Genomic DNA, 23,818 nt, shown 5'->3' on the forward strand with positions numbered 1-23,818 from the left:
GTCCTGCATGTGTTGGTTACATCAGAAGAATTTTAAGCAGCTAACTGTAAGCCCTTTAAGACCTCATCCCTGCTTGGGCATGTGTGAACATACAGAACCCAACTCTCTCTCTTTCTTTGTCTCTGTGGGCTACTCCTCTCAAACCTCCCTCACCCCCGCCCTCCCCTCGCTCTTTGTTGATTTACAACGTGGACGTCTCTCCATCAAAGCCAGATTGCTGCTCTCCGTGCTGCCTGGCATGGATCTCTTTGCACTTGGGAGTAACACCCCACAGCTCAAGGATCAAGAGGTTATCACATGATTCTCACTGTCTGTTTCAATTGTTTTGGCTATCTGCGGCTGAGTGAATGGCCATTATAAATGTCACACCTCAAGTGCATTGTTTGTAGCAATAAACAAAACAACCGATGCAATAATAGCTTCATTTTTCTGTCGGTGTATCTTTAGAAGATATTCTGTTGTGCTGGCCTAAAAATAGCTAAAGTAATATATCACCAGTTTATGCATCTGTTGTGTTTACAGACTGACTGTGAGTTTAGCCTTGATAGCTTCCTCCTGGAAGTCACAGGGGACAACTTTTCACTCCTTAAATTTGCATAACGTTGGCCTGACACCTAGTGGATACAATAATGTAAGTTGGTCTGAAAGGAGTATCAGCGAGACACTTAAATTCAGATTGAATTCCTCATTTCTTAAAGTCACATAACAATCCCACACATGATTCAGTTACATCATGGCATAAGAGTTTTCTTGAAGAGATGTCTGTGCAATCCACACCAGTCAGTCGGTGCCTGACTTGAACTGATGTTTATTTCACTAATGGGATATACAAGTTTAGTCAAATTAAGACCAACCATCGGGTCATTTAACACTTTAGGATGAGCCATGTCAGCTTTGTGACTCAGCAACTCACAGTCGCCATGCACCTACACATAAAATACATATCTTTAAACAGCAAAAATGTAACTGTACAGGAGAATAGGATATTTATCTTAAACTTAAAGTTGTAATCCTTCAGATGTTCATCATATCAAACTACTTTTTGATGGCTGCTATGTACATTTACACTCCTCAGTTAACTTTTTTGCATCGTCAGTGGCGCAGTCCGCCATTCCTGTGTTGGATTCAAATGGTGCGAAAACACACAAGAGATTTACAGGAATGATGTTTCGCGTAATGACATAATCTGGAAGAGCAAAACAGTCAGTCCCCGTCATTTTGAAGAGAAACATATTTGCGTTGAGTAAAACTACTGCGAAACACAAGTTGCGAGTGTTGCACGTCTTCCTCTGTTGTCGCTGTTTCTGACATAAAAGCTCTTTAAACTGACTTCCTGGTGGTGAATAAACTCTGCGTTGTTTTATTACGACATTGTTAGCATCACCAACAGCAACCACAGGTGTCACCAAATCAACCAGAACTGAAATTGTAAGGATTGCACCTTTAATGGCCTTACTAGAACCTGACCTAATGGGGGCAGGTCTTTATGAAGCTTTACATTGACCGTGTGTGGCTCGGATAACAATCCATTTACGCTGACATTGTTAGAATCAATAAACATTTTTCATGCAAAAGTCATAAAAAATCCCAAGTCCTGGCGAGTCTTCTTGGACTCTGCCGTAGAAGCGAGGCTTGTTTGGACTCTACGTCTCAGCATGCTTAGTCAAGCGGAGAATCGAAGCCCCGGGGCCAAGGCACGTTATCTCAACAGATATGACAAAGTGACAAACTACTATAGTTCAGACCAAGCCTCAGATTTATCAGAACAACGAGAAAGAGATTCAATCTGGAGTAAACTCACAACCGCCACACTGAGTCAAACAGAAAACACTGTTGTTTTTCCGCGTGTTTGTAGAGCTGGATTAAATGATGGCGAAAAAAACCTTGGCAGTCTACATGAAACCTTTGTGGAATTTGTTTAACTCTTCCCTTCTGGGCTGTGGAATAGCCCTGATCAGCACTGATACGAAGCGTTTCATTCACTTTCACATTGATTTCATAAATATATAAAAAGGCCTTCATTGAGCAAACTGAGATGAAAGGGAATCATTATCTGGGACCTTTCTCCTCTTTAAAGCCAATGCTCTGAGCTTATTTTAGTGCATGTATCATGGAACATTTAAAATTATTTCAATACTACTCAAATTTAAGTGGTAAAAAAAAAGGGCTCCATTTGCAAAAAAACCTGCAGCCCTGTACCGAGTGAGTGCAATCAAATGAAGTCAAGTAAGAGAAACTGCACTCACTGTCCATGTTGCTTTCAAATAGTCTTGTATTTGACCAAGGAGAGCTGTCTGCCCTTCACACACATACACACACACACACACACACATACCAATCAGCAAGATCTAAATCCCCCGGGTATAGGCTCTATTAGACCATGTGCTTATGAGAAGATAATCATTTGGTGATATGAAGATGCAGCACCGGGCGGTGGGTGGCAACAGTTATGCTGCTGCATGAAAATGCTCTGCTGCACACTGTGTGCCACAGCTTTAACTTTTAATAAGTTGTTGCCTAGAGGCAGACATTAATGAGTCCTTTCTGTCAAGGTGAAGGAACAGAGATAGCAGACAATGTGCTTTACTTTAAAGAATGCAATCACAGCTTTGAATACGAGAGTGTGAGTTATAAAATGACACCGCTGTCCTCTGGGCAAACAAGTTAAGCTTATGCCCTTGACTATACAGATCGATGAGATAGTTTTAATGCCAATATCACGCTAGAAGGGCAGATATTAATTTGTGACATTTTGTTGCATGGTAAAAGAAAACGTATTCCCTTACAATTTAGCTGACCTATTAATTGTGCATTTTACTTGGAAACAAACCCATGACTACACTCTAAAAGGCTTAAAATGCCAGAGTTAATTGGAAAAGGAACCCGTTTTTTCACAATTGCCAAACTGTCATTTTATAGACACAAACACTAGATGGAGCTGTTTAGTTTTGACTGCTGCCTACATGACGGCTGATTTCATCGCGTCACATGTGGGAATATGGTGAACTCAGTTTTCAGTCTGCCTGGACATACATACACATACATGTCATTTGGCAGTTTCATAGTTAAATTGCATGTATTTGCTGCAGTGTAGCACACAAACAACAACATGACAAACTGTCCACAGAAGAAGGGTGGCATGGTTTGTGGTTTAAGCTCGTGTTTTTGTTGCGCAATCCACATTGAACTGCAATAGCGGTCGTCGAAGCTCAAGCAGCTATTTATGTCTGATTCGCAGAGCTCTGTAAACAAGCCAGAGTACAAGAAAAACATGTCACATTGCTTTCTGTGACGTCTGAAAATGCACTCTAATTTTGTTGTTTTTATGTGGCCACGTTTATGAAACAGACCAGCAAGCATTGATTCTCCAGCTTTTACGAAACCTGAACCTTGTGGGATGCACTCCACCAAGGCTGGTGATTGATCTGTTTCAGGGAGCAAATGAAGCAAATGAGGCTGAAGTGAGCTGAACAAATACAAGCATAGGAAACGCAAGCATCTGTTGTGGATGTGTAGTTAAATCAGCACGTTTCCTTATGCTAAAAGGATGAATGCCGTCTGTAAAAGTGAAGCCAAAGATATTTAGCAGTGCGTCACATAGCCTAGAGCGCAACAATTTTACTCCATTAACCCAAGCCTCTTGGTAAATCTGAGTAGCTTGAGTCTGTTGACTTTGCTGTGATTCCAGTAGTCAAGGCTTGACTGTTTCACATGTGTTGTTTTACTTTGTTTCTGAATTGCTTCTACAGTAACCTAATCATGTTTTTGCATCTCTGTGTTTTCAACCAGCCGGGCCGACAGTGTGAGCAGCCAACAAAATGGGTGTTCGGTGTATCAGTGCTGTTTTTACTGCTACAATCATCTGGCAGACAGCGATGGAGATGATGAAGCGAATAGGAGTGGAAGTTATAGAGAAGAAATGAGAGATCAGACCAGGGAGAACTGAAGTGACATTATATAAGAGGAAGAGGGAAAGAAAGTCATAGGGAAATAGAAGGAAAAAGATTAGGCGGGGAGTCAGACATATACTGAGAAAACCTCTTTGACGAGTCACATGTGAGTCTGCAGCCGTTTTGCCAAAGAGCCGCTCTATTTTTAGGGGAGGAATGTACACAGAGGCCTCGTGGAAAGAGACCATAACAAACAAACAGTACGCAGCACGCTCCTACAAAGAGACAGCCCCCTTTGGATGTCACAGTCACACAGCATCGACGCAGGAGCTAAGAGGAAGAAAGTACAGGAAAATGTCAACGCATCAGATTTTCTCTTGAGATCTTGCTTTTCGAAAACAGAGTGGGGCAACCACACAACATACAAAGAGAGAGAAGAGGAACAGGTAGGAGATGTATTCCTCTAAGGCTTGTTGTCTTATGTATGTTGTTGTCATGGCTTTGGATAAATTCAATGCAAATATGAATCAAACAAAAGAGTTTTTTTTTTCTTTTTGCACTATGTTAAAATTGGCATTCTGTATTTTCTTGCTTTCAATCAGACTAGTTCATTTGTATCCGTTATTTTACACTGATGTGTAATGCATGCAGTGGATTGCAAGAGCTGCAGTCACATGCACCACTTTTTCCATGACAATGAATAGTTGTGCAGGTGTTTCTGGGGTAATCTACTGAGACAACTGGTCTTCATAATAAGGCGTCTATAAGCCCTATATGTAGGATGCCTGGGGCTTGAAGGCGATGATCACATAATAAAGTTAGAGTGTTATGAGTTGAACAGTTTTGGTAACAGCTTACCAAGAATATTTGTAGGACAAAATGTTGGATACATGCCACAGGACTGTATTGAATCTAATTCCAGTAGCATGGTTGGGCGGTAATGTGTTCGTTTCACTTGATCTTTGTAAATTCTGGGGATTTTAATCAATTCTAAGATGTCTTATAAAATGGGACCTTTTCTCAAAATCCTTATACTACTGCACTAAACTCTAAGCTAAACTAAAATCTAATCCAGTTTTGGTAAAGTGTACACCACATTAGTGTGTTGAGCAACTATTCACTCATGTGATGGCTTTTAATCCCTATTTTACACTCAGTGAGCGACATTATAGCTAAAATGATTGAACAAGAATTAGAGTATGTGTCTGATTAAACAAGTTGATGGAGGAAGAGCTTACATTAAAAAATAAATACAAATCTTGATTTGAAAAAACAAAACAATTGATTTGACAATAACAGCATGGTCTCTCCTCAGCATGGACCGACCAGCGGTCAAGATCTTCCACTACAAAGACAAGGAGCAGTCCTCCAGCCTGCTCCTGCAGCTCAACGGACTGAGACAGGAGAACATCCTGACCGATGTGACACTGTGTTCGGATAACACAGAGATCCCATGCCATCGCAACGTCCTGGTCTCCAGCAGCCCCTACTTCAGAGCAATGTTCTGCAACAACTTCAAAGAGACACAGCAGACTAAGATTGATTTACAGGGCATCACATCGGCCATTCTGAGCAGTGTCATTGACTATGTTTACACAGGACTCGTCAGTATCAGCATGGACACCGTGCTGCCTCTGATGCAGGCGGCATCCATGTTACAATATGGCCGCCTTTTTGAGGCCTGCTCGAGCTTCCTTCAGGAGCAACTGAGCCCTGACAACTGTTTGAGCATGATACGGCTCTCTGAGATCCTGAATTGTAACAGTTTGAGGGGCAAAGCAAAGGAGATGGCCATGAAGAGCTTCTCGGACGTGTCAGCGTCTGAGGATCTGTGTGAGCTCTCCTTGCCAGAGCTCATGGGATACCTGGAGGATGACGGTCTTTACGCGGAGGAGGAGCAGGTCTTTGAGACACTGGTCGCTTGGATCCACCATGATCCTTTATCCAGGCGTGGTGCAATCAGTGACCTTTTCAAGAAAGTTCGCCTCCGGCACATCCATCCCACATACCTCTTTCAATTCATAGCCAACGACCCCCTGATCCAGTCCTCCACCCTCTGCGCCGAGCTCATAGAATCGGTCCGACGCCTGATGTTCTCCGTCAGCACGAAATGCGTTGGTGACACAGCGGTTGACTTCAAACCTCTCTGGGTTGCACCGAGGCGCTACTCCTCCCACGACATGTTGGTGGTGGTAGGAGGGAGGAAGAACAGCGAGCAGACCTCGAGGGAGGCCCTCGTCTTCGATGAAAGGAGCGAGACATGGCAGCAGCTCACCAAGCTGCCCATTCGTCTGTATAAAGCCTCCTATGTCGCCCTTCACAGTGTCTTGTATGTCATCGGAGGCATGACCACAAACACAAAGAACTGCCAAGTCAGCACGACCGTCTACACCCTCTCCCTCAAGACCAACCAGTGGCGGACAGTAGAGCCCATGCTGACGCCACGCTTTGCCCACCAAAGTGTCTCCTACCTCCACTTCATCTTTGTCCTGGGTGGCCTTGGGCCTGACAGACGACTGAAGGACAGCGCGGAGAGGTGAGTTGGACCATAATTATCAAACAAAAGCCTGTCTTGGTAAAAGCCCACAACGCATACAGAACTAAACACTCAAACGTGGGAAATAACAACACATCTCTCCATAATGCTATCAGGTACAACAGTATGTTCAACCAATGGGAGGCTATGGCGCCCATGCCTGAGGCTGTGTTGCACCCTGCAGTGGCTGCTTCTAACCAGAGGATCTACGTGTTTGGAGGAGAGGACGCCATGCAGAACCCCGTCAGAATAATACAGGTAATGCTCTTCAATCACTAAATCACGGTTTATGTTTTCTTTCATTTGCAGCTCCATTCGTTCGTTCGTCTATATTCTTTCTCATTCATTCATTCATTCATTCACTCACTCACTCAATCTATTTCCCCTCACCCTGACCCTCCTCTCCCGTTCGGTAGGTGTATCACATTGCAAGGAACATGTGGTCTAAGATGGAGAACAGAACGGTGAAGAATGTGTCTGCTCCTGCTGCCATTGTGGATGACAAAATCTACATCATTGGAGGTAGACAATATGAAGGCTAACAAAACAATGTTTATGTTTAAAGCTCATACACTTGACACATTTGATTCAGCTAAGAAAAGGAGAAAGGAATCCATAAAAAGAGAACCATATTCATTCTGCTGTAATTCCGTATTGATTTATTTATCAGAATGCATCACGGGCATTCTACTTGAATCACACGGGCCGCCCCTCTCAAATGAATGCCTCCCTTGTCACAGGTTACACCAGGAGAATGATCGCATACGACACCAAGGCCAACCGGTTCATCAAGTGTGCCAACCTGAAGGAGAGGAGGATGCACCACTCTGCCACCGTCCTCAACAACAAAGTCTACGTCACAGGCGGACGTCACATCAGCGGCAATGACGTCATCGAGGACTCTGACAATTTCGAGTGCTACGACCCAAAGACGGACACTTGGACATCGAAGGGGACTCTGCCGTATAAACTGTTTGACCATGGCTCGCTGACTCTGACGTATGTCTCAAACCATGGGCAAAATCATGGCTGAGCTCTGATGTTATACTTTAATGCTATTAATTTGAAACCCGTTTATTTACAACTGTCAATCAAAAAGTGTTAATGCAGGACAAATGACTGCATTATTCCAACTGAAGGACTCATTTAAAATGCCTGAGTCATTTCTATACCTGGGAATGTACTTGTTCCATGTCTTTTCTATGTTTCTTTTTAAACAACCAAACCTATGAAAGCAGGCTTTTGTGCACCACATCCCTTTCTCAACCTGTCTTGACTTCACAGAGGGTGAAAGTGCTATTTTCAGGCTGCTCTAAATCATGAGATTTAACTTGTCACGATTAAATCCCCGGGGCTGTGTACTGTGTGGTGCTCAGTCTGACTGCTGCTGTGTCTGGCGAAAGTTTGGATTACTTGTTGCTTTGCACTACAAAATGATGATGAAAATATTGTGATAACATTGTTACCAAATATATCCTGCAGTGGTGAGATCAGAATAAAAGCATAGGAATGTGTTCAAAGTATAACTTTAGACTGAATTTTGACTGAATATAACTTTTGGCAGTGTTTTCTAGATTTTGTGTTTTTTTAAGTGCTGTGGACCCATTACAAGAGAATGATATAATGCACAGTATGATTCTACGACATAATTTACATATCTACTGTATACTAAAATATTAACTTCTGACCTTGTGTGAATAGCCTCAATTTCTGCATTTAGTAAGATACAATTTATCTTTTTTTATAAGGTGTTTTTTAAAATGTTTTTGTACTGCTTTTTCTAGTACTAACTATTGATTTTTCACAATAAAAATTCAATCAATACACCTGGCCTCTCTCCATCTCACAGTGCAGTATGTCTTCACGGTGCTTAGTCAGTTGACAGCGAGTGCAATCTGAGCAGCTCATGTCTCCCGTATGTGTCATCATGTGTCTGTTTGGCCCCGCTCTCACTCCTGTCCACACAGGACCTTCACATGTCCAGGCAGGTTCCTGCCATCCAGACGAGGAGGGACACAGAATAAAACATCTAGAAAATATATCACATTGCAAAGAACAGCTTTAAATATGATCGAGAATGGAAGATTGTGAAATAGCTTTGCTCCACCTGTTGCAGGTGAAGTAAAAGCCACCGGTGCCCCACGAGGTCTCAGCTGACAAATTTGAATTTGAATGTGAATGTGACTGCTCATGCAGAGACACATGCTGATTGACATGAAAATAGGAGACGTCAAAGCCAAATTGTGTGGCCTGTTTAGCCAGCATGAAAGGATATCACTAATGGTTTAGTGTTAATATGAATGGTGAAGGTAATTCAGATCTCGAGTAAAGTAAGGATCAGCAGCAGCTGAAGGGAAAACATAATTCCATTCACCTCTAAAATTTGAGAGACCAATGTCAGCTGTTTCGTGTGGAGAAAACATAATGTGACCAGGAGCTATTACACAGGACTCTGTGTGCATTACTTTGAAACCAAAAATCACTGGGTCAGGTGTTTCAGTCACTCACTGCCAGCAAATAGTGTCCAGGGGACAGTGGGTGGGTCAAGGTGGGGGACTGGAAAAACTATAGGAATTCTGATGTTATTTTGAGAGACAAACAAGAGGGCCAATGTTACACCATGTGATGCATGTGGTCCTGTCGGTTGCCATGCAAATGTGACGCAGATGTGAGTGACGACTAGAGAGCAACTAATGAGCGGGGTTTCACAACGGAGAATCTGAGCCAGTGATGAAACGCATCCAGGAGGAACAGCAACAGGTGTGTGTGTGTGTCTGTGCGTGTGTGTGTGTGTGTGTGTGTGACTATGTGTATTTGTGAGAGAGTGTGTGTGTTTGTGATTAAGGTTTTCGGAGGGTTAAGCAGGACAGCTGTCCCGTCCGGTCACAACATCACAACAAAAATAGGAATCGTGGACAGAGGAGAGAGAGTGCGAGAGAGAGAGAGAATTCACTACTACCCTTTTAAATCATGCATGTGTCTCAAAAACATTGACATAAACAGGGGATTACCACATGATACAATGTCTTGGGAACACGAATATCTACACAAAATTGTGTGGCTATCAATGAAGAAGATGTTGAGATATTTCAACTGATGAGTAAAAAGTTTGACCTGCTAGATGCTCTGGGCATTTAGTCAGGGGATCACAAAAGTCAGTGGGGTTCATCCTCTGAGGAACACGAATATCTGAAATGTCATGGCAAACCATCTTAAAGTTGTTCAGATATTTTAATCTGAACTGACAAGCTGACATTGCCATCCACAGAGCCAGATCACTAACACCAAACCACCTGATTTAACATTGGTTGTGACTCACTGAATAAACTAAACTGATACTCTTTGGAGATCGTAGGTCATAGCTTCCTTCTCAGTTAGTCAGTCACTAACTGACACTTGGAGGGACTTTCCATGTCATCCTGTAGTTTGGCCTACTCTACAAATAGACTTTAATTCGATTTCAGTGACTGAACAGCATACACATCACTGTATAGCCCCTGCACTTCACACAGTAAGAGCTGTTTTTGTCTTGAAGTTCCTCTTTTCACACCCAACACTGCGGCTCCGTATGGTTAGCCGCATGGGGAGCTGTCGGACTATTTATCTATCTATGATGAGTACATCTAGTCAGAGCACATCTGCCCAATGTGCTTTGCAATATTCTCATGTGACATGTTGTTGACAGATTTTAACATGCGGAGTGTGTGCAGAGCTCTGAACTCTTGCATATATCAGGGTGTTACATTCAAACCTAGGACATGAAGCCAACAGATGCACCTGTTTCAAAAGCTTCAGCAACACGGGATCTGTAATTAACGGTGCAAGAATGTTTGAATGAATTCAGAATGTTTGAATGAATTCAATGATTTCAATAAAACACTAAAATCCTGAAATGCACTTTTGTTGAGGGAGAACCCCTTTCCATGCTTATTCACTCTTTTTGACAGTCACAAAAAGGTGACTAATTTATTAGAAGAAGAGAAGGAAAGGAATCAACAGAGTCCTTGTCAAAAATGAGTTAGTGTAATAGCACATCAGTGACGAGCCTGCATCGCAATAAACACATCAGTCGGTAACCAGCCGGGTCATGCTACACACAAACACACACACACACGATGTGTCCCGACACAAGAAGTGGACGAGCTGAAACACTGTCGACATGTTTTGCAGAATTGTATTGTGTGTCATGAATTGTGAGGACCCAGAACCCCCCCACCCCCCACCCCCACCCCTCTCTCTCTTTCTCCCTCTTCTCACTGCCTCAATGCAGACAGACATGTGAACATACACTCATTCAGTCACATGGGTATAGATACACACACATGCACACTGTGTCTTTTTCTTATACTGAGAAACAATACACAAAGTGGTTCTCGTGCTGCAGGAGTTTAAGGAAGAGAACTTCACATCAGCAGTCACATGACATCGGTAATCAGACTGGGGTGCGTTTTAGGTGAGACATTAACGGCACTTCCTAAATGGAGACCTTTGTTATCGTGCTTACTGTATGCTGATGACAAATCCAATCTCTCAACTCTTCCTGATCATTCTCAAAGGCCTCACAGATGTGTTTCATTAAGCTGATAAGAGTTGACCCAGTGGCTGGTACACACATAGTTACACATTATCTTTGATGGCAACGTCCAAAATTAAACATATTCCCATAGTCTTGACAGATGAGCTGGTACTTTTTGGGGATAGTTGAAATACAATGGTGAACTCCCTGAAAAACACACACACACACACACACACACACACACACACACACACACACACACACACACACACACACACACACACACACACACACACACACACACACACACACACACAATCCACAATGTAACCTAATACTCTGGACGAACCCAAAGGACAACTTGATGTATTTATAATTCCAGGAGTGACTAAGAATCAGGGGACTTTTGCAGCCGTATTCACATTGACATCAAGCCAGTACTGGTAAACATTGGCAAAACACTGCCTGAACAGTTATTACTTTTAGCAATACTAGTACATTATCCATTAAAACTGTAATGCGACTATTGTTATAATCCAGAGGTTTTTAAGTTGTGGGTTCCTGGATGCGGCCTGTAACAAAGTCAGAATTAGAATGCAGTTTGATATCACTATACTATCACATACTTGGATGAGTGTATAGGGATGTGTGCATAAATGATCATTCCTCATTCATGAATCCCAGTCACTGCCAGTGGTGAAAGAAGTATTCAGATCCTTTACTTATAAGTAAAAGTAACAATACCACAATGTAAAAGTGCGATGTATACTTGAACAAGTAGTTGAAAGTACTGTGCAAAATGACCCGAGTCTACAAGGTGCAACCACATTTTCAATCTTCTTCTTTTTAATCTTGTGTGTTAGATGAAAAATAAAAATGTTTTTGGGACTTCAGGCATTCTCTTGTTAGTTTTATTGCATGACAAGTTAATTTATCACTTTTACGAGCATACATAGCTTTGCACAACTCAACCTTGAGCATGTCTAATTAGCCACATACTGTAACTCAAAACACCTGTGAGGGTTTACAGGGCCTTTAATATATCACAATCATATTTTACAAGTTGGTCGGATGTTTTCTCTATAAAGTGACTGTATAAAGTATTATTTCTCCCTAAAATGTAGTGTAGAGGAAACATAAAGTAGCAGAAATTGGAAGTACTCAAGTACATTTTCAAGTATCTTGACATTAACTACAGTATTTGAGTGAATGTAGTCACAGCAGAGACAGTTACATAATGCCAAGCTGTTTAACATATAATACATGCTTTTCTAAGGGATTTATCTTGTTAAAATCCTTCTAACTAAATGTCCTTGGTGTCCTCTGTCTCTACATTTCCATGACACGACAGAGGGTTCGTTACCTCCGCTGTTCTCCCGGAGAGGTTTTGCAACGCTCAAGTTGATAAACAAAGCCACGTGTTGCAGGGAAGTTTCCAAAGTGGGCGGACCTCGTGTATTTCCGGGTTCTGGGTTGAGGATATAAGAAGAGCTGCGCAATGACAACAGTAGACCAGAAATACGTACATAGCACATCGTCTTCAGGAGACGATACACATTAACGCAAACAGGGCACTGTTTCCTGATACTTTTATTTTAAATTTAACTCACCGTCGTCGAAGCAGGATATGCCTTTCCTCGGACAGGACTGGAGGTCACCGGGTCAGAGTTGGGTTAAAACCGAGGAGGGATGGAAAAAGACAACGGCGGACGAGAAAAACAACAACAATGTCTCCGTGAAGAGGTTGGTCATTAAACAAGTCCCGAGAATTCGCGCCGTCTCCATCACAACAGTGTTTGAGATTCAGCTCCTAAATGCGCCATTAGGTTTTTTTTCCAGTTGGGGGGGGATATTTTGAAGAAAGTCCAGACAGCTTGATGAACAAAGGCAGGGTGACAGACACACGGGAGGCCTACACTTTCCTTGTCGTTTCCATCTCATTAACCTCAGTGTCTTTGTTTGTTTCTGGGGGCCATGTTCCTTTTCCAGGCTAATCACTGAGCTATTAATAACCTCACAACAAGTGAGAGGATTAACAAACGTCTGTCCACTTCTTTGCAACATGCCGACACTAACACGAAAAGCCTGCCTTTAAACACGGCCCGAGGTTACTGTTAAAGCACATACAAGTAGTTTTGGGTGTTGGTGTGTTCTCCTTATAGCCTTCTGAAGAAAACAAACGACGTGCTGCAGACCTAGTGTGTAGGCTACTGAGATAAAATGGTGAAATGATGCCTTTAATGAAATATGTGTGGTTGTGTTTTTCCAGCTTCTGCAAAGCCGAAGAGGAGGAGGAGGAGGAGTGTTTCAACAAAGAGAACCTGCTGCTCTCTCTTAGCTACGACATGGCTGCCAAGAAGAGGAAAAAAGACCAAATGAACAACAACACCAAGGTCCCCTGTGAGTCACTACCAAAGGCCCACACAGTCTGACTTATTGTTTTTAAAGAAGCAAAAGATAACATTTTGTAATTTTTTACAGTTAAAGTTAACTTCACGTATTAACCGGAGGGGCTCATGAGGATGTTATGTAACGTTCATGATGGGAACGCATCCCTGATATTATTGTTTGTGATTAATTTTTTCCAGCATTTGATCAACTCTATTTCAATAACTATGCTCACTCTGAAATTATATCTTTATTGGCACCGTGTGTGTGCGTGTGTGTGTGTGTTTACATTTGTCACAGTGCTTATAAGCTGCTTAATGAGGGCAGCCCACTAATACAAACAATCTGCTTTCTCACAGATTTCCACAGGGAAAAGTGGATTTATGTTCATAAAGGAAGCACCAAGGAGGTAATGAACCAACTCATCTACTTTCACAATAACCTTTCACATCATCACCGTTGCTCGTGTCAACATGCCGAGAGAACCTTGCACTCCTGCCGAGGATCTCAATTCTAATACCCTGATGATTGTGTTTTCCTCAGCGCCACGGATATTGTACGTTGGGAGAGGCCTTCAACCGCTTGGATTTCTGCAGTGCCATCAAGGACACAAGGAGATATAATTACGTTGTCAGAGTGAGTCCTCGTCGCTTCCTCTTCTTCTGTCTCTTTTTGTTTCTCTTCCTCTGTGGTTGTGTATAGGAAGTGTTTTGTTAGTGGGGGAGGAGGGGTTAAGAGGGTGTGCAGGCTTCTGCCAGGCTCTTATCAATGCTCAGCAGACAAGGGTCTCTCCATGGTGGCGACACTGACCCAGGGAGTATATGTGTGTGTTTGTGGTAGGATAAAAGTGGGACATCGAGTGACAATTTGCCGTAATATGATTTGATAAAGCCATTTGGCATCCCTAAATTAAATTAACGCATCATTTTAAATCAGTTATTGTTAACCAGTGCTATTCAGTAACTTTTAACATGTTCTAACTGTTACACTGATGTACATACACGTAGTACAAACATTAGGGATGCTAAATGTCTCTGTGAAAAAAAATATTCCACCAAAAACATCGTCAGCATTCATTATCATCGTTCTCTATAATGTGATTGCATTATCAATATATAATCCCTTAGTTTAATTTTGAGTTTTTCCCCTCCACATCAAAGCGTCGCCACACTGAACCAAACATGAGCTCTCCCACATGTGCTCCCATGTGAGCTGAGTGCATGTGGTCGTGTTCTCCTGTGCTAGTTGGAGGTGGGGGTCGAAGGGGAGGGAGGGGGGGGGACGACTGACAGCTGTGCGGTGAGGTGAGACCACCCGACAGGGGTTTATGAAACCAGACCCAGTGGTTGTCAGGTGATTCAGACCCCCCCCCCCACACACACACACACACACACACACACACACACACACACACACACACACACACACACACACACACACACACACACACACACACACACACACACACACACACACACACACACACACACACACACACACACACACACACACACACACACACACACACACACACACACACACACACACGCACGTCTCTGCCAGAATCAGGCCGCCTCCATTCGCTCTTTTCCGTCTCCCTTCACTTAAACTATGCCACAGTCCTCTGTTGAACTGTCTCTTTCTGCCTGCCTAAGGAATGTGATGTACCAAAGCCGGCTTGCTCGGTGGGGGGGGGGGGGATTCTCAGTTTTAGCAGGACAGTGAGTTTGCAGCGGATCAGGTTTTATGACCGCTTTGGTGTTTTTTATCTACCGTCGTAAACACAAGTGTAGGGTATCAGCATTGCAATATTCCTGATATATCAAGTCTTTTATTTCACAAGAGATTAAAAACTTTTATCTCTTTACACAGAACTTTGTTTCCCGTCTCTGTTGAAGTTTTGTATTGACCTTTTTCTAGCGCCGGTTCCAGCCTGCAAGTGCAGTGTAGTGTGGTAAGCCCAAAGAACAATACGGCTGTGTAACACTAGCGTCCACTCTGGACACGGCGTCCTAGGTCGCTGCTCTTCATTGGTTGTGTCTGATGGCATTTGGGGGTTCATTTAACTCTGTCTCAGTTACACGGATCGGGTTCTTCCACAAAGAGACACCGAGAGGTCCCTCTTCTTTTCTCCTCGCGCACGAACAGAGGTTGTTTCAAGGAGACGGAAACCTTAAAAAAAAACGATTTGTTTATTGTACAGTAACAACAAGACGCGGTGTGTCTGATACGGCTGGTGTGCCAAGCTGTGCCGTGCAGTTTTGGAGAACAGCAGGAGCTAAAAGTAGATACTGAAACGCACATTGTTCTGCCCGGCTGCTCTACAAAGAGAGGAACACTTGATGAGCTCCTACAAGCAGAAGGGCATGGGATTAGCTTTTAGGAATGGAGCTGGAATGAATAAAAAGGGGAGCCAGGAGAGGGCGAAGCAGCTTAAAAAAAAATGAACAGGGAGGGTGTCAGAGAATAACCCTCAAACCAATCGGCCTTTCTTCTTACTCCCAGTAGGCACCATCCGTAATTTTGAACTAACGTTTTCCTTTTTTGAGTTTAGAAATGCTCAACGAGGACAGTTTACGCTGTCTGCTTCTGCACTCCTCTTATTACCTTCCCCCCCCCCCCCCCCCCCTCCGCCAGTTTACCAGAAAGCACCCCACAATATGTTGATATGTTGACAAAGGTCACATGCTCCGGTGAGAATTGAGTAAGGGGGAACTTGAGTTTCTCCATGATGTCACGGCATCTGCTGCATGCCAGCCGTGACACCCTGGAACCCACTGTTTGTCCGCTAGCCAACGGCAACACACACACACACACACACACACACACACACACACACACACACACACACACACACACACACACACACACACACACACACACACACACACACACACACACACACACACACACACACACACACACACACACACACACGGGAGTGCAGACACACTCTGTCAAATGATTCAGCTAATTCACGTGACGGGAGGATCAAGGAGTCCAATGATTTAAAAGCTTGTTCGCGGAGGCTGACGTTGTTGACAGCCCGGGCTCTTGTCCAACACCTTTCCAGTAACTTCTTCCTAAAGAGAGTCCGATCAAGGGTGATCAGAGCCAAGAGCGCTGTTGTGAGTTCGTTGGACCCGGCCTCGGGTTGAGAGCGAGGACCAGGTGGAGCAGCTCAAAAATGTGTTGGGGAGACGGCGTTTATTGTTAGGGGTGCAAGTGCCTTTTGTGAGAGAGCGGCGTAACAAACATTAAGTACTGAGGCAACAGAACGGAGAGTCTCTCAACGGCTGACGGGATGAAATTGATGTGTTGTTTTCTTTCTCTTTTCTCTGCTCTAGCTCCTGGAGCTTATCGCCAAGTCCCAGCTCCCCTCGCTCAGCGGAGTGGCGCAGAAGAACTACATGAATATTCTGGAGAGAGTGGTGCAGAAAGGTGAGCCCTGTCGCTCTCCTCCCCGCTCTTTGTAAAGCCACTCGACACACACACTTAAATACACAAACGCGCAGTTTGACTCCATTCAGTCTATTTGGTTTCCTTTTATTGTTTCATCAAAATGTACATGGATATAGACAAACGCATAAAAGCTACTCTGTTGTTTGCACCGATAGGTGAGGAAATGAGCCCTGACGACCTGTGAAGGAGGCAGGGGAGTGGATTTAGTGCTTTTAGTGGCACCGTAAAACACACAAGACAGTCACCAGACGGCCCAGCAAGCCACAGTGTAAACTAAATGTTCCCTCTGCTAAACAGAGATTCGGCTTGTTTAGGTGGCGTTATGAAACCCGTTGGCCAGATATTACAAATGTCACAGGAGAAGAGTGCAGCCGCTCCAAAATAACATTTGCTTTAATAATGTGCTTTTCGATGACTCACAATAAATATTTCACTGTTGGGCGGCTGCTTTTAGGTCGTGAATTGAGTTCAGTGATGATCTTCTTGCTTCTTGTCCCCCCCCTCAGTTCTGGACGACCAGCAGAACGTTCGTCCCATCAAGGAGCTGCTGCTGACGCTCTACGTCTCGCTGTGTGGTCTCGTTCAGGACATGGGCAAGTCTGTCCTGGTGGGGAACATCAACACCTGGCTGTACCGCATGGAGAACATCCTGCAGTGGCACCAGCAGCTGGACAACATCCAGATCAACAGGGTAAGCGTGTGCTCAAAATACAGGGCGAGGCGCCTGAATCGCAAAAGTCCTCTAATGATTTCTAATGATGCAAATTTCTATTAAATTCATGATTTTTTTTTTTTTTTCCCCCCTTCAGCCCACATCTACAGGCATGATTCTGACCGAACTGCCCGCCAGTCTGCAGTTGAACATCATGCAGCGTCTGTCGGATGGCAGGGACCTGGTCAGCCTGGGCCAGGTGTGCCCCTCGCTGGGGGCCCTCGCCGAGGACCGGCTGCTGTGGAAGAGGCTCTGCCATTACCACTTCACAGACAGACAGGCACGTGGAAATCAGGGGGATGATCCTTAAATATGCACAGAATGAGAATGATGCACTCCTTCGTGCCTTTAACACACATTGGCACACACACACACACACACACACACGGCGGGTTAGTCGTCTTCCTTGTTGTCCTCGAACTGCTTCAGATGACCTCCAGGTTACACACTTGAGACCGTTAAAGTAAGATAACAGTGCAGTCTTTTTGACATGCATGTCATTGAAAATCACTCAATGAGGTCAAGCATCTCTGATAAACAGACTTTCTCCTGGAAAACAGAGTGCGCGTACTGACCTCGCAGTAACCTAGCACCCTGTGCAATGCATGTCCCTGATAAGAGAGTGAGGCGGTCTCAGGCTTTATGCTGAAGTAGGTTACAGTGAAGCTTTCCTACAGGTTAAGAGTGCTTTAAAGAAAAAACTCCCTCTATTAATGCACCATCTTTAGGAGTGAGTTGGGCTACAAAATAACTTCTCAAGAGAGCTGAGATTGTAGACGATATTTGAAAGTATTTTTCTCTCCTTGGGTCGTGTCTCAAAGTCTGTTTACTTCTTCTTTTAGATCCGAAAGCGCCTGATGGTGTCAGACAAAGGTCACCTGGAGTGGAAGAAGATGTACTCTAAGCTGAGCCGCTGCTATCCTCACAGAGAGCAATACAGTGACACCCTGCACTTCTGCACACACTGCCACATGCTTTTCTGGAAGGTAGTGTTGATGTGTTTTTTGTTCTCTCTCCTTCTGCACTTGATCAAAGTGGATATGAAAACAAAAATGTCACAACCATTAATAACTAAAGAGGAAAATAAACCATTTAATATTGATCGTTGTGTGTCTTCTCCCAGGACACAAACCATCCCTGCACAGCAAACAACCCGGAAAGTTGCACCATGTCCCTCTCCCCTCAAGACTTCATCAATCTTTTCAACTTCTGATCCCCCCCCCCCACCCTGTCTCCCAAAGAAAAATCCAGATGAACTGACTGTACATACTGTACATAGAAATGTACAATATTGTTTTTTTTGTTAATAGCGCACTCTATTCCTGGATGTGTATTTAGTTGAGGTGTGACCGGAGGGGGCTAAGGCAGCGGGACAATTCTGCAATGGAGATTCTTTTGAACCTCTGGGGAGAGTTCCCAGTTGAAAGTGAGAGAATGTGACGGAGAGGAGAGGAGGTGTAGCAGTCGGCCTGTGGATAAAGGGAACACTCGGCTGTCAGAGTTTTAGTTTAATGTGGTTGTTGAAATTATACTCCAAAGCAAACACACCTCTTGACCTCAGACGTGTGCACTTATTTTTCCCAACTTTGGAATTTGTTTTAATTTTTTTTTTTGGGGGTTTTCAACCCTTATAATTGTTTTTCTTTCTGACACAGCAAGTAGGAAGATTATTCCAACCCGTTTTGAAATTGTGATTTGTTTGATCCATTACAAGGCCTGCTCACATGGGGGGGGGGGGGGGGGGGGGTGCAATGTGTGTGAAGTTTAGATGTAGTTGGGATGGAGAGGCACAAGTCTTGAGTTACTGCAATGGATCGTTAGACTGGGTGATAATTCTATGATGATGTTGGCACACCACAATGTTTTTTTTGTTCTTTGCTGTTTTTCACTTTTATAAAGATTTGATATGACTTTTTTTTTTAATTCTTAATTGCGTGTTCATGTTCTGCTGTGGCTGCTATAGCAGCAGCGCCTGTGTGCAGTTTTACCAAAGATTGTAATTAAAGTCAACATAACGATGGCGTGTGCCTTGTCACCAAACTTGAAGCCGGTACAGTTGAATCCTTGTTTGGAATGTTTTCAGATCCTGATGCTGTTTGTTTTTTTTATCATCAATGGATGTCTCAATTACAGTAGAGTGGTATTCAAGAAGGATCTGATACCAAAGTTGACTGTCTGAAACATTGTTTTTTTCTGTAGCCTCCTGCATGATTTTTAAACACCCAGCTGATTGTGTTTATTTATTTATTGAGATTCTAGCAAGGAATGGGAATATTGGTATTAAGGTGCAATTTGACCCAGACTTTCCTCTATCACTGCTCAGACAGTGAGGAATGATGTACATGCTATGCAATGCGTTCTGTTTATGTTCTGTTGAATAAAGAAAATAACCTTACCGCTGCCATCACTTATAGGTAGTCCTCTTAATGAGACTTTTCTCAGCACACACACACACACACACACACACACACACTCTGAGGCATTGTGTTGGGCAATCTCCTTTTCTTCAGATTTAAAATCCACACTGGCTTCTTTCTAGAGGTGAGCAGGAAGCCTGGCTGCTGCCAACGGCTAAATGGTGCCCTCTATTGGAGGCATGATGAACTGCATGCGAGTAGTTTCTATAAGAGATCTAGGAATGAGTTCTGCTTTGTACTTTGTCATCAGTACATCAAGCTATCTTCATGAGAGATGATGTTTTCTCTGCCTCAGATTTTCCATCACTGTTCAATCCAGAGTGTTTCTTTCTGGAGCAGATAAATGAAACCGTACTTGGATGATGAAACACTGAGGCTCTAATAAAACAAAACCTGCCTCTGGAGTGTCTTTAAACCACAAAGGACTCTGGGGTATTCCGTGTTTATTAGACAGGCCTGCTGTATAATAACACTCGGTAGTTTAACATTGAGCTGCCTGAACAACAAACACTGTCTTCAAGTTTCAAAATGTCATTTTTGTTTTAATTGTTGCAGCAGTAACAGTTGAGGTAAAAAAAAAAAAAATGTAAAAAGCAAATGAAACTCTTTTAGCATGACATTCAGACAATGTAATCATTAAAGTTCTTAAATATTTAAACATAATTATGTAAATATTCATTTTACCAAGAAATATGATCATTGTCATTGTGTGCATCTGCCACTGCAGCGTTGCACAAACAGTACTGCCCTGCTCCTCAGGGTGCGACGGTAGCTTTTCGCAGAGAGGTTCAACATTTGGGGATGGGTCAAATGCAGAGACACATTTCCCCCTTAACGGGATAAATATAGTATAATAAAAAATAAAGGCATGAATGATTACCAAAGCAATAATACACAGGCATAATTTAAGGCCATTTAAAAGGGGCAATGCTGCCCACAAAGACAGTCAACCTAACTTTTTACTGTACCGATCACAAAAACCAAACATGTCATCCGCATCCTCCTCATGAACCCAGTTACAAATCTGCTGGTTTAAGGCAATATTGCCCAGATATTTAAAAAAAAATCTAAAACACTGTATACTTTTGCTTTGCAAGCAGATAAAGAAGGTCGTGTTAATGGTACATTCCCATCTTGTTTGTTGTTGTTGAGATAAACAATATAATTTCTGTGAATTCCTACCTATATAAAGCTGCATTAGCAAATGTATATTTTTTTGTCTCCCCCCCCCCCCTCTTTTTAAAAACTGATATCATGCAAACATACCATCTACAGTTTGTGCATCTTAAAAACACATAATAAGCACCAGTAAAAACTGTTTTTGAACTCCCGCCATAGGAGTCGCCACTGCGAAATTACATCAGTTCAAATAAAAGTAATGACTGTTTCATTTGTTTTGCATATTGTCATTATATCATACCTTGTTTCCTTAAAAATGTGTACATGTACGTGCTGCATCCCTCCTCCGCGTCTCCTCCGCGGTATGCGGAGATATGACATGAACGCAAAGGAAATGTGTGATAGTGATGCTATATTCAAACCAGTAAAGTCTGGTAGGCTCATGGTGTTGGTCAATGTCAAACCTTCAATGTATTCAGCAGTGGAGCTGGAAGGAAAAAGTTTCCCGTTTTCCCCACTTGCCTCGATGACAACAGTCGTTTGCTGAGTTAGCATTAAGCAACACCTACTGGACTTGGGACCCACAACCCTTCAATCCAGCTCTGTAACCATTTCAGCTTTGGCAGCATTTCCCCGTCAGTCTTCCAGTGCATGGCGATGTAAGTACCAACTGCAGAGGATCCCGAGATGCTGAGAACCCCCGTCGGTTTATGAGATGTGATGCGCATAAAAGTAGTCGTCGCTGTAGAACTGCTGTCCTGCGTATGCAAACAAATGAGCGCTGAGCAATATGTGACGCATGCACACACAAATACACGATTTTTGCTGTTTCGAGAGAAAACTAAATGAGTGGCGTGCTTGTAATAATCTGGTAAGCCTGAAGGTTGTGAAGGAAAGCAAGGAGAGAACAGTTACCAGAGTTAGTAAATGTCACAGAGAGGTACGTTCTCTCTTTCAGAGTTCTGAATAATCCACTCAATAGCATCCCAACCCTACAGATCCACACAGAGAAACAGAAGATTAAAGAGAAGTCAAGAGCCAAACACAGGAAACAGGTGCACACAATGAAACTGCAGAGACAGTAGAGTCCCAGTTAAAAGGCATGCAAAGAAATCATCTGCAATACTTTTGTAACTTCAGAGTACATGCAAAGGATAAAAGAAGCGTTACCTTACTGGCGTTAGCCGACATTCTCCTCGCCATCATCCCCTCCAGGTAACTGCTTAGACTCACTCCCTTGACTGTGATGATGGCCTCCTGGGTCAGGATGGTGCTGAGGAGGGAGGGAGGATGAGGGTGAGTTTTCAGAAATGACATTACATTACAGAAATGACATGAAGTTGAATAAATTGCGCAATGTACTTACACCTCTGGGTTGTCTGGGTGTGGTCTGTAAAGAAGCCTCTCGTCCACTGAAATCAGGTTGGTGAGAGTGATCTGGAGGATAACATTTATTTATGGGATAACTCACATGGAATATTGTGATGCATATGAAGTTTTGTTTGACAATTACTATATCAACGTACCGTACTATTTCCTGTGAATTGTTGTTTGTTATTTATTATTTATGAACACAAAAGCAGCACATTTTGGTGCATTATCATGGAGGTGATTACACAGTTGGATTTTAATGTTGTTGTGGCTCACCATCGCTAAATGTACTGTGTAGCTGATGCTGAGGGAAGTCGTGGCTGGCGGACAGACTCAGTATGAACTTACATTTCTTGAGCACAGCTCCATCTTTTTCTCCTCTGGGTCCACTATGGAGTGTTCCTTCACATACGTCAGCGTGTAGTTTGTTCCCAATATCTACGCACACGACAACACACAGCAAGTACAGTAAATTGAGCCCACATGTCGCTTGATCTGTGTATGATATGTGCGTATACATATATGTGTGTGTGTGTGTGTGTGTGTGTGTGTGTGTGTGTTGATGACTGACCGCTCGCACAATGCCCGGGAGGCCCCACTCCGTGCTGAGGAGTCTGTGGCTGTGCAGGCGCCCCTCTGTATCAACACTGCGGTCCAGCACGTCCACCCCGACCACGTTAGGGTTCATGGGGTTCGGGTACTTCCTCATGGCAGCCTTGATCACCGTCTCCCATGGGTAACTGCGCACAAAAACAAAATAATATGAAAAGGGGAAGAAGCATGTCAATTTTGTCTATTGGCTGAAATTGGGACAAAACTGTCACCGGGAGGCTGTCTGCTGATGTTAAATGATCATCGTGATCACTACTATAGAGCAGGTTGAATTTACTGACCACAATCAGATAGTAGTGAGTTTGAGAGTTCAATTAAATTCAGATTTATTTTAACCTAGCGCTCCAATGACAGACCAGTGCACAGACGAGAATACAACGTCAATAAACCAACCTGAAAACATGTTCCGTGCTCCAAATCTTCATTTTGTTCACGAGACAAGTCTTGACCTTATCGCTGCTGAGAAACCCTCCGTGATCCGACACTACGTTTCACCGGACCATTTTCATAAGAGGAACTAGCGTCGGTATTAAGAGCGCAGGGCCTATGATGGAAGCTCACGACCATCAATGAAGTGAGTCCGAGTTCGCATCTCTCGTATCAGCCGTGCGTAAAGATTGCACAATGTGCTCTTCTGATCGCCACGTCACAGGACCAGCAGGGAGATAACATGTAGGCTGATTTATAGATTAAAACAATCAGCTCGTGCAGTAGAGGACAAGAGAGGAGCCGGTGCAACAGCGGAGCCACCAAATGTCAAGCCCGACAGAGTGAGATGCAGCATTCTGGTCAGGA

General features: G+C 43.4%; 3 protein-coding genes across 3 annotated transcripts; 2 read left to right on the forward strand and 1 right to left on the reverse strand.

The window, feature by feature from the left end:
* The first annotated feature begins 4,209 nt into the window (after positions 1-4,209).
* LOC306700508 (kelch-like protein 38) lies at positions 4,210-7,891 on the forward strand. Its single transcript, XM_079165539.1, has 5 exons — positions 4,210-4,336; positions 5,206-6,426; positions 6,543-6,684; positions 6,843-6,948; positions 7,167-7,891. Exons 2-5 carry the CDS (start codon positions 5,207-5,209, stop codon positions 7,457-7,459), a joined length of 1,761 nt encoding a protein of 586 aa, XP_079021665.1. The 5' UTR covers positions 4,210-4,336; position 5,206; the 3' UTR covers positions 7,460-7,891.
* A 4,576-nt stretch (positions 7,892-12,467) lies between these two features.
* On the forward strand, positions 12,468-19,900 carry fbxo32 (F-box protein 32). Its single transcript, XM_079165339.1, has 9 exons — positions 12,468-12,685; positions 13,212-13,342; positions 13,690-13,739; positions 13,874-13,966; positions 16,678-16,771; positions 17,299-17,483; positions 17,602-17,784; positions 18,347-18,490; positions 18,628-19,900. Exons 1-9 carry the CDS (start codon positions 12,570-12,572, stop codon positions 18,715-18,717), a joined length of 1,086 nt encoding a protein of 361 aa, XP_079021465.1. The 5' UTR covers positions 12,468-12,569; the 3' UTR covers positions 18,718-19,900.
* Positions 19,901-21,677: 1,777 nt separating this feature from the next.
* On the reverse strand, positions 21,678-23,530 carry prelid3a (PRELI domain containing 3A). Its single transcript, XM_079165056.1, has 7 exons — positions 23,417-23,530; positions 22,983-23,151; positions 22,760-22,849; positions 22,407-22,477; positions 22,211-22,313; positions 21,956-22,032; positions 21,678-21,798 (listed from the first exon to the last, which is right to left on the reverse strand). Exons 1-6 carry the CDS (start codon positions 23,446-23,448, stop codon positions 21,961-21,963), a joined length of 537 nt encoding a protein of 178 aa, XP_079021182.1. The 5' UTR covers positions 23,449-23,530; the 3' UTR covers positions 21,678-21,798; positions 21,956-21,960.
* Between the last annotated feature and the right edge of the window lie 288 nt (positions 23,531-23,818).

This window comes from Pholis gunnellus, assembly GCF_910591455.1.
Source record: "Pholis gunnellus genome assembly, chromosome: 8".
NCBI classification, from domain to species: domain Eukaryota; kingdom Metazoa; phylum Chordata; class Actinopteri; order Perciformes; family Pholidae; genus Pholis; species Pholis gunnellus.

Excerpts from the sequence above, each read along its gene's own strand:
- LOC306700508 (XM_079165539.1), top strand. The coding sequence starts at position 5,207 with ATGGACCGACCAGCGGTCAAGATCTTCCACTACAAAGACAAGGAGCAG. Across the intron at positions 6,427-6,542 it reads CTGAAGGACAGCGCGGAGAG|GTACAACAGTATGTTCAACC; the intron begins GTGAGTTGGACC and ends TAATGCTATCAG. Across the intron at positions 6,685-6,842 it reads ACCCCGTCAGAATAATACAG|GTGTATCACATTGCAAGGAA; the intron begins GTAATGCTCTTC and ends CCCGTTCGGTAG.
- fbxo32 (XM_079165339.1), top strand. The coding sequence starts at position 12,570 with ATGCCTTTCCTCGGACAGGACTGGAGGTCACCGGGTCAGAGTTGGGTT. Across the intron at positions 12,686-13,211 it reads AACAATGTCTCCGTGAAGAG|CTTCTGCAAAGCCGAAGAGG; the intron begins GTTGGTCATTAA and ends GTGTTTTTCCAG. Across the intron at positions 13,967-16,677 it reads GATATAATTACGTTGTCAGA|CTCCTGGAGCTTATCGCCAA; the intron begins GTGAGTCCTCGT and ends TCTCTGCTCTAG.
- prelid3a (XM_079165056.1), bottom strand. The coding sequence starts at position 23,448 with ATGAAGATTTGGAGCACGGAACATGTTTTCAG. Across the intron at positions 22,850-22,982 it reads TCCCGGGCATTGTGCGAGCG|ATATTGGGAACAAACTACAC; the intron begins GTCAGTCATCAA and ends TCGTGTGCGTAG. Across the intron at positions 22,033-22,210 it reads TGTCGGCTAACGCCAGTAAG|GGTTGGGATGCTATTGAGTG; the intron begins GTAACGCTTCTT and ends GTGGATCTGTAG.